Raw genomic sequence first — 13,947 nt, forward strand, 5'->3', positions numbered from 1 at the left:
AGAGAAACGGTGATTTGAACGCAGAAATTGGGAGAAAAAATAGAAAGAAGACAAAGGAGGAGGAGGGGGAAGAGGAGGATGAGGAGAAGGAGCTGCTGCCCCTCCCTAGTTCTGTGGTCCACGGAAAGGATGATATACATTCTCTCCAAAAGAGATTCAGTGGAATCAGAGTTCTCAAGTGAAAGTCAGATTTCTGTTAAGATAAAAAAGTAGAGAGATTTTAGTTAAGAGGAGAATATTTAAAAGAGTTCGTATTGACAACATATGTATATAAGAATACAGTGGAAATGTATGGCAAAAATGCAGCTGTGGGAGATGAGGGACAAGACAGGGATAAAAAAACACAGTGGGATTTACTGCAGTCACATTTTCATCCGGAACTCTTTACAAAAAGTATTTCTATGCTGACACAGACCAAAGTACTAACTAGTATTTGAAACTCTAGAATATTCACTGTCGTAGAATATTTTCTATTATATTGAAACCTTAAGGAGGATTAAAAGTTTTCCATTGTTCTAGCTTCCTTGCAGTTTTTTGTTTTTTGTTAGTTTGTTTGTTTGTTTGTTTGTTTGTTTTTTAATGGATGACGTAAAATCCCTGAGAAAATTTCCAAGCAGGACTATTTTGCACCTTCTATCACAAACTTTGTAATTGTGTTTTGCATACTTCAGAACCAACATTCTTTTACAATAATATTATTAATTAACCTCTTTCAACTATATTCTTAACAGCATTTCTCATCTAAATCTCTAAGGCAAATAAGCCTGTGATAAAACATAGTTCATCCACTTAGGAAAAAAAAATTGATACAAGAGGCTTTCGTTTATAGAGAAAGAGAAAGAAGTAAACTTTTTTTAAAAAATCCAATACACCTTTAACTGATAAAAGATTTAAGATATTCATAACCATTTACTAAAAACTAGGGAAGAATACATGTCCTAATAATCATGAAGATGGAATGAAACATCTAAAATTGCAGAGTTCCTTTCACTGGGACATCAGGCGGCGGGGATGCTGTAAGGAGGATTAGCATTAGGGGACATAGCTCAATCCATAAGGGATAGATGTGGATGAATTACTTGTATGAGACTCTATATCCAAAAACCCCAGTTCTTAAATAATTTAAATGATTAGTTGAGAATTAACCAAAGAGGCAAAAATATAGTCTTACAGCATGGGGGAACATATCTGAGAATTGAGGATCAACAATTTTCTAGGATAGATTTCTTATATAGGTATCAGGGGACTTATATTCTAATCTGGCTGTGACTGATTTATTCATACAACTTTTTCAGACTACTTACCACAACTGCCATGTTCTCTATCTGCAGAAACAGGCTCTAGAATTCACCTTGTGCTGAACTCACTGGGATGTTGTTGGGCAAGGGGTATATCTAGATGTAGAGATGTTTGAAAGATTGTCATGCTGTAAAAATTTAATATTCTGTCTTTAAGGTTAGTACATGAACGTGTATTTGGAAGTTACAAAGAGAGTTTTCCATTCAAGATAAGAACTTTTCGTTCTGTCAGTGCAGAAGAAAGATAGTGATTTACCAATCACTGAAGTCATCCAAGCAGTGGCTGGATAACCATATGGTGACGATACTAATCAGAAGGATTTGAAGCTTCATAATAGAGTTAGATGGTTTAATGACCTAATGACGTTTATTTTGTCTTTGAGAGATATTGTTATGAGCTAGAAATAGGAACAGAACTGTCCATACAATAAATTCAAAGTACAATGTTTGGAATTAATTTATGCACATAATAATTTAAGTTTGAGTCTCTTACCATGTCTGCATTTTACAAAATATGAACTGAGAATTTTACATCATCTTACACAATCAGTAAAATGTAAGTATACATTTGAACATAGATTTTATTTATTAATATTGTGTCACTTTGGTTAAATTTATTTCTCTGTGTACAGTCTCCAATCTGTTAATATTCTTAGTTGGGTCAGATGCCAATATGGAGGTACTCAAGTTAGGTATGCATTCTTTAAAAATTCTTCAGTTACAAATTAAACTTTTCTTAATTTAATGTTATTTATTCAAATAAGAAACAATTAGCTTGAAATTCCGTCTCTTTTAAGTCCATCTCTATCCACTCAGTGGAAACATTATTTTAGCAAGAATCTGTTAGGCATTATTATGCATATGATTTAATCTAATCTTCACAGAAACTTATTTTGAATGTTATAATTATCTCTATTTTTCAGATGAAGAAGGTATTACTCAAAGGTGAAGAATTTAATCCAACAAAACTGAGTTAGAAGTGGCAAAAACTGGGATTGGAACAAAAGCATTCTAGTTTTTTCATATTAATCTAATTAATACTTCAGTATTAAAAGGTGAAATATAATTTGTCTGTTGAAAGACCTCATAGAAATAATAATAAAACACACATACATATACCAGACAGCAGAATGTCTGACACAGAAAGGACATATGTGATTTCATATGTGATTATATTGGTATATGTATCCATAATTAGTCATTTCTGTGAATTAATTTAGAAAATGGTTTGGGAATGTGATTATTTGGAAACTAAAGAAGTTGGAATCTTTGAGGTGGGAAGTAACTTGCAAAGTAACTGGAAGTAGGATTGTAAACAATCGAATGGGACTTACAAATGTCTAGCCCAACATTCCCAATTTTCAGATAAGAAAATTGAATTCTAAAACATAAAACGAGATTTTTAAAAAAGAGATAAGCAGCTTCATCCATTTGCGGCATCAGCTATCCAGCCCTAGCTATAATCTAGAATTTTACCTCAGACCAAGAACCCATGAAAAGGATCTATAAGTGATTTTACATTATTAACTGGTCAGTAGAGTAAAATCTAATATTATAAGACCTTGTCTTTCTTGAGTTTTTATACCAAGATAAAAATAGTGAGAACAAGCATCCTATTAGAAAAGAAGAGATTCTAAGGAATTAATAAGACAAACGCACAAAGATTTATGTGCAAGAGTGTTCATTTGATTATTATCTATACAGCATAAAATGTAGATCACCCAAATTTCCAACACTAAACAATTGGCTAAATAAATAATATTCCATTCATAGAATCAAATTCTATCCAACCTTTAAAAATGACTGCATAGATGTCTAGTAATTGACATGAAATGTGATGATATATTGTTAAAAAAAAAAAAACAAAAAAAAAACTTGTTTACAAAATCATCTGTTAATATGATTATTTTGGGTACGTTTGCATGTAATCTGAACTTGGAAAACAAACTGAAAATATATCCACCAAAATGTCACTGTATCTCTAAGAGATATGATTACAGATGATTATTGTCTTTTTTTTTGCATTTGCATTTTCTAATTCTTTGCATTGATAATTTATTTCTTGTAGAAGGAAAAACTTCAAATAAAAAATAAAATATGAGGGCAAACTTCTTTATTTTAGTGGAAATGAGAAGGAAGGTGGGAAAAGAAAAATGAGGTAGCCATGATCAGTAGCAAAGAGTGGAGTAGCTGCTGGCTTATTTATTAAGGAGGAGCTAAGTGAAACAAATGAAAGCACCCAGGTCAGAATTGAATAATGGGTAATTTTAATCTGAAATGTGGGAGATCTGTACAAAAGAACCATTTCCCCGATACTGGAATAAAGAATAAATTGGATGGTCTTGAAGTACAGCTTTAAGAATTCAGCTTGTCACGTGGAGTGCCAAGTAAATTAGGTGGCTAAGCTGAATTATCTCTATTTGTATGTCTCTCCGATTTTATCACACTATATAAAGTAGCTTGTCTTCTCAAACGATCAGCCAGGTATATGATGTATATATTACATGCTCATAGAAGCTGTAGGAAGTAGACTTTAGACATAAAGGCACAACCTAAAGACAAGATAACCGTTATTCCTTTTTGAGGTGTCATTTTAATAGTATTAATAGTCATTAATAGCAACCATGAGATAGCTTGCCTTTCAGACATTCCCTAGACTATTTCCATAGATCTATATATATGTGGTTGGAGCCTTAGTGGTGCAGTGGTTAAGCGTTCAGCTGCTAACCAAAAGACTGGCAGTTCGAATCCACCAGCACTCCTTGGAAACCCTATGGGGCAGTTCTACTCTGCCCTACAGGGTTGCTACGAATAGGAATCACCTCGACAGCAAAGGGTTTGTTTTTCTGGTTTTTATATATGTGGTTAGGAGCTATGGCTGTTAACCAAAAGGTCGGCAGTTCGAATCCACCCTATGAGGCATTTCTACTCTGTCCTATAGAGTTGCTATGAGTAGGAATTGACTTGACAGCAACAGATCTGATTTTTTGGGGTTTTTTTGTTTTGTTTTGTCTTTTAATGCTAGAGTATGAAAGACTTTAAAAATTGGAAGACTTTGAGAATCACCAAATACGGGAAAGAATAAATCAACCTTTATGTCTTACTCATAGCAGGTCACTAATGTCAACCTCCTAAGTGAATGAAAATGTGTTATAGATAAGGCAAGCAAGTATTTAAAAGAATTTTCATCTAGCCTTTCTCCTAGGAGAGAAGACCATATCCTTTGCTGGCTGCATCCACAAACATATTTCTACTTTTTCCTGGGTACAGTGGAGTTCATCTTCTTGGCTGTCATGTTCTTTGACCACTATGTGGCCATCTGTAACCCCCTCTGCTACAACATCATCATGAACAGTAGAGTCTGCCTCATATTGGTTCTGGGCTGCTGGGTGGGAGCCTTCCTGTCTGTACTGGTACCAACTATTGTAGTGACAAGGCTACCTTACTGTAACAAAGAAATTAATCATTTTTTTCTGTGACATTGCCCCTCTTCTACAGGTGGCCTGTATAGATACTCACCTCACTGAGAAGATAAACTTTCTCCTATCTGCACTTGTCATCCTGAGCTCCCTGGCATTCACTACTGGGTCCTACATCTATATCATTTCTACCATCCTACGCATTCCCTCTACCCAAGACCGTCAAAAAGCTTTTTCTACCTGTGCTTCTCATATAACTGTTGTCTCCATTGCTTATGGGAGTAACACCTTTGTGTATGTGAGACCCAATCAGAACTATTCGTTGGATTTTGACAAGATAGCTGCTGTCCTCATTACATTGGTGACCTCTCTTCTGAATCCTTTTACTTACAGCTTGAGGAATGAAAAGGTAAAGAAAGTGTTGAGAGAGACAATGAACAGAATCATGTCCTTGATACTCAGGAGAACTTGATATCCAGTGTTTACACTGTAAAATATTTATTTTCGATGCATTTGTTCTGTGTGAATATAGTGACATACTAGTATACCAGAAACCTGAGATTGTTAATAGGATTAGCAATGATGACACCAAATTGAAAGAAATTTCTGCTTATGTCTGGGAGAAAAAAAAAAATCTAATCCATGAACTATATTACATATTCATAGCTTAAAACTACAAAAAGGCACCTAACTGGGATTTAGGGGAACCCAAATCTAGTCCTGGCTAAGTCATTTATATGTGGGATGACTCTGATCATGCCACAACTTCTCTGAGCCTCGATGTCTCCATCTCTAAATAAAATTATATATAATAAATTATCACTACTTGTAGTGAGACATGTAAAGTTAGATAACTTTAAACGTCTTACAATACTTCTTAGTTGTTGTTGTTCTTGTTGTTAGGTGCTGTCAAGTTGGTTCTGACTCATAGCAACCCATTGTACAACAGAATAAAACACTACCCGGTCCTGTGCCATCCTCATAATTGTTATGCTTGAACCCATTGTTGCAGCGATGGTGTCAATCCATCTGGTTGAAGGTCTTCCTCTTTTTCATTGACCCTCTACTTTACCAAGCATAGTGTCCTTTCCAGGGACTGATCCCTCCAGATAACATGTCTAAAGCACGTGAGACAAAGTCTCATCATCCTTTCCTCCAAGGAGCACTCTGGATGTACTTCTTCCAAAACAGATTTGTTCATTATTCTGGCAGTCCATGGTATATTTGATATTCTTTGCCAACACCATAATTCCAAGGTGTCAGTTCTTCGGTCTTCCTTATTCATTGTCCAGCTTTCGCATGCGTATGAGGCGATTGAAAACACCATGGCTTGGGTCAGGCGTACCTTAGTCTTCAAGGTGACATCTTTGCTTTTTAATACTTGAAAGAGGTCTTTTGCAGCAGATTTGCCCAATGCAATGTGTCGTTTGATTCTTCGACTGCTGCTTCCATGGGCATTAAACTTTTCAAGGGACTTGGCTTTTATCTGTGTTAGCCAGATTAAGTAAATATGACATGAGAAATGAGAGGAAAAGATAATATCAAGCTTCTGGCGATAGTCTGAGTGAAAGGTATGAAAAAATAAAATAAAAGGGGCAGGTTAGTGTCAGACCTATTGAATTAGACGATCCTATGATATAGCTAAAGGAGCCCTGGTAGCACAGTGGTTAAGTGCTCGGCTGCTAACCAAAACGTTGGCGATTTGAACTTACCAGCTGCACCATAGAATAAAGATGTGACAGTCTCCTTCCATAAAGATTACAGCCTTGGATATTCTATGGGGGCAATTCTACTCCGCCCTATAGGGTCGCTATAAATTGGAATCAACTTTATACAGTAGGTTTTTGTTTGTTTTTTGGTGAGATATCCATTAATAAGTGGGCAGTTGGGTAGTTATTTGAAGCTTAGGAAAGAGATATGAGCTGGTGATATAGTTTAGGGAATCTTCAAATACTCCCTAAAAATGGCCACATAGCAACTAATGTCACAAAACAGAATGTGTTTAAATTGTTGAATGGGAAACTAATTTGCGCTGTAAACTTTCACTCAAACCACAATAAGATGTTCAAATAAATACATAAAATGTACCACCTGCTGCCAGCACACAAATGGCTGATTCCCACAAAAAAGTCATATATAAGCAATAAATACTGATTATATGTAAGAAAATTTATTCTTAAGTAAAACAATGTGATTTACCTATAGTATTTTATTGTTGTTGTTTTATGAATTCCTTTAGTAACAAGCATAAAGTTAAAGATACTCATTTGTATGTTTTTAAACAAAAAATATCCAAAATCTGAATTTGTCAATCAAATATATGATCAAGATTTTCTTTCTTAGTACAGTAATTCTCAAAATCTGATTCCCAGAACAGCAGCACTAGCATCAAGTAGGAACATGTTAGTAATGAAAATTCTCAGCCACCATCTCAGATCTACTGTATCTGAAACAATGAAGGTGAAGCCTAGCAATCTGTGTCTTAACAAGCCTTCCAGATGATTCTGATACAAGCAAATTTTGAGAACATTAGACTTAGGGAGAGCCAGTCAGACCACCAGTTAGAGATACCTCTATCATAGTTTGGGCTCAATCAGAGCGTTGATTAAATATTGTCAGGAAACTTGTTTTACAATGTATTTGATACCTGATTTAAAAAAAAAAAATCACATACCACACAGTATTATTAAGATTATCATTATTCTAATCACGGGCCCTTAATTACATCTGTTATTTTATTGTTATCCATTCAGTTAGTGAGAAAAACTGAGTTCATTACTCTCTATAGAGAAGTACTTTGCTAGAGTATTAGAAATAGCTACTGAAGTACCTTGCTTTTTATGAGTCTTGGGCAGGCACCTGGCAATGAAACAAGGCAGATTGCCAGTTTCCAACAGTTGTATTGAAGGCCAAATTTGTTGGTCCTTTCCTCAGTCACCTAAATCTTTTGTGAACCTTCTCTCTGGCTTTTTCTGGCTCTGTGTGGTTGTTATCACTGAGTATCTGATGATCATTTTTTCCTCAATCAGAACTCATTATTCAGTCAGGTATTTATTCATGAGATGTGTTGAGTACACTTATTTAGTCAGTATAGCACAGTCTTCAAATTTATATCTTGATTCTAACCATAATTAATATCTTGATTCACTACCATAATAATCTCTTCTTACCTCAGTTTTTTCATCTATAAAACAATATAAAACCAAGGTGATAATAATTTCTGTGCTGTAGGGTTCTATGTTTAAGATAAACTTGAAAGCATTTATATCAGTGTATGATATAGAAGCACTGAATGAATGTTAGCTATCTTTTTTCGGATTCTGAGTCAAATTCTAAAGCAAATGTTGATGACACAAAGATGAGCAAGACATTATATCTACCTCTAATACATATTTTAATTTGAAAAAAGGATATACAAGAAAATATTATGAATGACACAGCCTAAAATTAAAGGAATTAAGGCTTCTGAATTTGATCATGATAGAGTAACAGAGATTTTATTTAACCTTTTGACTTAACCAGAAAATGACAAAAATACATAAAGCAACAATTTTCAGACACTGAACAACAGACAGCCCAGTGTCTTGTCTGACACTATCGAAGTCAGAAAACAATTGAATGGCATCTTTAATCTATTTAAAGAAAAACTGTCAACCTGGAATTGTTTACACAGTAAAAACGTATTTCAAAAATGAAGGTGAAATTAAAACAAATTTCCACACAAAGATTGGTTATCTGAATGTTCAAAGTAGTCTTATTCTTAATAGTCCTAACTGCAAACAACCCAAATCATCAATAACTGGTTAATGAATAAACAAGTAGTGTTATAAAATTCTATGGACTACTTTCAGCAATTAAAAAAAAAAAAAAAACCTGCTGCTAAGGGTCAAAACATGGATAAATCTAACGTGTGAAAGAAAAGAATCCAAATCCAGACACAAAGAACAACTTTTTGTATTATTTCACTTATATGATATTATAGATAAGGTGAAAGACAGCCTATCAATAATTGCCGGGAACCAGAGGTAAGCAGAAAAGATTGTGTACAAAGGGGCATTAGAGGACATTTTGGATCAATGGAAATGTTTTCTATCTTTATTTTAGTTGTGATTAAATAGCTGTATTTATTTGTCGAAACTCATTGAATTGTATTCTTAAAATAGTTGAATACTATTTTATGTAAACTGTACGTTAATAATGCTGACTTGAAAGATAAAGAAATTTACAAAGCTTCATAGAAATTTACAAAGCAGTGATAAATTCTGCCATTGCTGTTTGAAGGTAGAGCAGAGGATGAAGTGTTTAAGCGAATCCTGAATAATAAGGTAGACCATCACTAGACAAACAAGGTGAGATGAAGGTAAGTCATTTTGGGCAGTTAGAAACTACATATTCAAAAATATAAACATAAATAGATTGAAATACATCAAGTCAATGAAAATCTATGAGACATAATGATAGTGAAAAACAAATAAAAATCTCATTGTTATCTTTGGAAGTTGCTAGGATCCCAACTCATTATTCTGGAAATTGATAAGTACAAAGAAAAGAATTAAGCATTTATCCAACTTTTCCCATATGGACAATATTTTGAAGTTACAAATAGATAGTGCAAGGTAGGTAGTTAATTTTTATTGAAGAATCACAACTAATAAATACAGGAAGAATGATGAAACTTAAAATTTTACTTTTTTAAAATCCTAATGAAGTAATAGAGCCCTGCTGTCACAGTGGTTAAGATCTTATCTGCTAACCAAAAGGTCAGCAGTTCCAATCCACCAGCCACTCCTTGGAAACCCAAGGGGACAGTTCTACTCTATCCTATAACGTCTCTAGGAGTCGGAATTGACTTGACAGCAACTGGTTTGATTTTTTGGTTTTTAGTGAAATAATTGATCTGGACAAGGCTCATCAATGACTGCTAAAAAGCACTAAGTGAAAATATTGATGGAGAAAATTTACTATATAAATGTGGATCACAGTCACAGCACTTCAACTTTGTGAACAATCTTGACCCACTAAAATCACAACATAATGTGATTAAATAGGAGGTAGTCACAGAACTGGAGCCCTGGTGGTGCAGTGGTTAAGAGCTAGGGCATGCTATGGCTGCTAACCAAAAAAAGTCAGCAATTCAAATCTACCAGCCACTCCTTGGAAACCCTATGTGGCAGTTTTACTCTGTCCTATAGGGCCACCATGTGTTAGAATTGACTCGACAGCAATAGGTTTGGTTTTTGGTTTTTGGAATCATAGAACTTGTAAGAAGTGTTCTTGATGAATAAAAAGGAATTTAACTCTAATCAAGTGTGTATGCTAGAGAAATGTGTTCAAGGACACCTCAGGGATGCAGTCAGCAACACCAAGACTGTAGGAAATTCCCAGGACAAATGATTGCATTTTTTCAACAAATAAGTAGGTTTTTAAAAGGAGATTAAAAGAGACTTTTCAATAAAAGATATATTAACCAAATGCAATATGTAAATCTTATTTGGACTCTTCTGATTTATACAAATCCATTGCTTAAAAAGACATTTTTGAGACAACTGTACATATTGAACATTGTCACTAACAATAAAGAGTATTAATTTTGGGGGTGTAATCATGATATTACATTGGCACTGCATTTCATAAAGATGTCCTTATCTATTAGCTTTACATACTAGAGTAGTTTTCAGTGAAATACATCTGGATTTGCTTTAAATATTCTAGCAAAAAGAAAAGAAGTAGAGATTATGGGTGATATATCAAACAAGAATGCCAGAAGATTGATGTCTGTTGAAGGTGAGTTGATAAATATACAGGGACTCTTGGTACTATTCTACGTACTTCTATGTTTACTAGAAATCTTACATAATAAGAAGTTTTGTCTTTTAAAGTTCAGACATGAAATGTCATGGTATATTAGGTAAATGCTAGAGTTTGTTATTGCTGGAGCATAGGGTACTTGGAGTTAAAGGGGATGAAGTTGATTATATTAGGCCAATAAAACCAAGTATATTTCATATAGTGTGGTATAGCATACTAAGGAATTTGGTCTCTAATTTCTACTGAAGGACATTAAGTAGGAAAGTAATGATACAATCTATTGAAAATAGTTACTCTCCAATTAAATTTGCCTTTAAATTTTTTTTTCTCTTGATGCCTGCTCTTTTACCCATCATTAAAATTCTAGTATTTTAAACAGATGTTCAAATTTTTTTTTAAAAGGCCACACAATTTCTCTTACTTAACATGTGGAGAAAATAAATGAGTGCTGTGTTACTAGATATCATGACTTTGAAAGATTCCTTTCTGTTCTCACAGAATTGTTGTAACGACTGAAAGTAGTTATTCCTAAACAGAATTTACTGTATAAATACTCTCAAATGGTAGTCATCTTCATAATCATTATTATCATCATCAAAACCACCCTCTTTGTCCTATGCTTCCATGACTTTTAGAAGTCCTTTTTCTGGGTTGTTTTTGTTTTTTAGTTTTTGTATTATTTTATTTTTTGCTAACTTACCATTCTAGTCATTAATCTTAGAGAAATTTGGCCATGATGATATCATATCTTTAAGACATAAAAAAAGAACTTTGTGGAAAATTTTCTTGCCCGAAATGCAAAATCCAGATCTATAAATAAAAATGCTCAGGAAAGATCATTTCCATCAGCTTTTCTACTCTTTCTCTCACATGCAGAATTACGTATGAAAGGTGTGACCATATTTCCTCTTGGCGTCACCAATCTGTGAACACGGAAGGAGGGCACAATAAAATTCCAAATTTCACTGGCTCATGCTCATTCAACTCATACGAATACCACAGTCTTTCAGTCTCCTGTGCAGTTACCACCAAGTGTTTCTTGGAATCCCTAAGGGATACTTCACGTGTACTTATGAACCGCCACTTAATATCATCTGGCCGTCACTGCCCTTAGCTGACTTACAGCATCTTTTGAAGTCACTTGAAGGTAGAGCTTCCTCATTGTCATTGCAGTCTACTCCCCCTGTAAAAAAGTAGATGTCACTGACAAAGGAGCTGTCTCTTAATGATCCCAAAACATCAGACAATTGAGATGCCAGATGTGGCACTCTGTTCCCAAGTATCCCTGCTATAGGAACACTAAGCTGTGTCCTGAGCAGAATTAGAAGAGTCTGCATTGTCCATACTTCACTACCTAGTCACCAATATAAGGTGGCTTAGGCCCCATGTCTCGGAGAGCACTTGTGCATTTTCTTGAGTTTATTCATGCAGCTTCTCTATTCATAAGATTTAGAAATGAATTCACATGGCTTAGTTAGATAACCAATATCAGAAAGAGATACCACATTGTCCTTCCCACCCTGGCCTTCCCACGGGTACCCATCTTCTCCAGCCAAAATTCTCTTATAAATTAATTCTTTTGGAGTTTGTCACACAATCTTAGCCTCTATCTGGACCTTCAATACACATGTCAGACAAATTTTAGGCAGCATCAATTAATTCTGTAAAGCATTTTTAGATATCTGAGATAACTTTTAAGAACCCTCACATCCGTTCCAGCTCATACAACTGTTCTCTGAGTAAAAGAAACATCTAGGCTGGTGTTACATACTTGGTACTACCCTATATAATGCAGAGACAAAAAAAAAATAATAAGGACTATTAAAATTCAATATTTGGAAATGCAGTAGAAATGTCTTAGAAACTTTAAAGTGCCTAATATATATTAGAAAATTTCTCTAGATATTGTTATACTCAGTAATTCCAAGTTTTTCAATATAATCAAACATAGACAAAAAAAAAAAAGGAATCTAACAATTCTGTTTAGTACAGACTAAAAATCCATTCTCTTAATCTAGTAATTTTCCAGGGTTAGGTATTACTGCTAGAAATATTGTAGTCTGCCTTTTAAATACCTAATCACTTTTTTGTTTGTTTTCATAGTTAAATAAGGAAGTTCTTGAGCCTTTTGAGGTTAAGTTTGAAAATTAAGTTTCATTAGCAACACACTCCAACCACCAGAGGAAGTGCAAGACATGTCCCGCCCCTCCACCCAACCCAATTTACCTCCTCCAAACCCTATGGAACAGTTCTACTCCATAACACCTAGGGTCTCCAAGAATTGAAATCAACTCAATGGCAATGGGTTTGATTTTTTGGTTTCAGTCAAAGGAGGAGTCTCTAGGTGGTACAAGTGGTTAGGTACTCAGCTGCTAACTGAAAGATTGGCTGTTTGAGTACACCTAGAAGTTCCTCGAAAGAAAGGCCTGGCACTCTATTGCCAAAGAATCAGCCATGGAAAACCCTACGGAGCACAGTTTTACTCTGAGACACATGGGGTTGCTGTTGTCGGAATCAACTTAAAGGCAGCTAGTTTGGTTTTTTCAGCCAGAGGAATTGTCTCTGGCTGGTGCAAACAGTCAAGCGCTTGACTACTAATGTAAAAGTGGGAGATTTGAATCCAACCAGAGGCATCTCATAAGAAAGGCCTGAAAACTCTAAAAAGCCACTGAAAACTCTATGGAGTGCAGCTCTACTCTGAAACATGTGGGGTTGCCATGAATCAGAATTGACTCAGCAGCAACTGGTTTTATTGATTTTTAATATTATTGATTTTCTGGCAGTCAGAAGATAAATAATTAGCAAGTCCACTGTGTTGCATAAATCCAGGAGGTCACTACTCACATTATAGTCTGTGACATTGTTCAAGTTCAAGACATATTAGGATCTCAGTGTTTTGGGCCTTTAGGTGTGATAAGTGAACCAGTTTAAATTGCTGAATTTAAGAATCCCTTCCCATATACAGGAGCCCTGGTGGTGCAGTGGTTAAGGGCTCAGCTGCTAACCAAAATGTCGGTGGTTCAAATCCACCAGCCACTCCCTGGAACAAAGATGTGGCAATCTGCTTCTGTGAAGATTTCAGCCTTGCAAACTCTATGGGGCAGTTCTGCTCTGTCCTGTAGGGTCACTATTAGTCAGAATCAACGGCAACAGGTTTCCCATTTATATATGACTGCGTAGTAAGAGAAGCCTGAGGTCTCCTACCACTGAAGGCAGGTGACCTCCACCTATTATAAATCCTACATTAAGAAATTAATGATATAGGGAAAGGGGCATGGAATCTTTGTTTTATGCCTGTGGCTCTGGGTCTTGAGACAATACTCTTTCTTTCCCTGGGGTGCTTTCACTTGGATTCTTTCTACGCCTCTTCATGCCACCAGAGTGGTAAGATATCAAGTACCGATACTAGGGTATGAAGCTAA

General features: G+C 35.1%; 1 protein-coding gene across 1 annotated transcript; it reads left to right on the forward strand.

The window, feature by feature from the left end:
* Positions 1–1,971: 1,971 nt before the first annotated feature.
* LOC101353969 (olfactory receptor 6M1-like) lies at positions 1,972–5,189 on the forward strand. Its single transcript, XM_012559252.1, is given in 4 exon segments — positions 1,972–1,990; positions 4,492–4,533; positions 4,536–4,765; positions 4,767–5,189. Coding segments are annotated over 4 exon segments (714 nt in total).
* Positions 5,190–13,947: the final 8,758 nt, after the last annotated feature.

The sequence above is a fragment of the Trichechus manatus genome, unplaced genomic scaffold (assembly GCF_000243295.1).
Source record: "Trichechus manatus latirostris isolate Lorelei unplaced genomic scaffold, TriManLat1.0 scaffold00227, whole genome shotgun sequence".
NCBI classification, from domain to species: domain Eukaryota; kingdom Metazoa; phylum Chordata; class Mammalia; order Sirenia; family Trichechidae; genus Trichechus; species Trichechus manatus.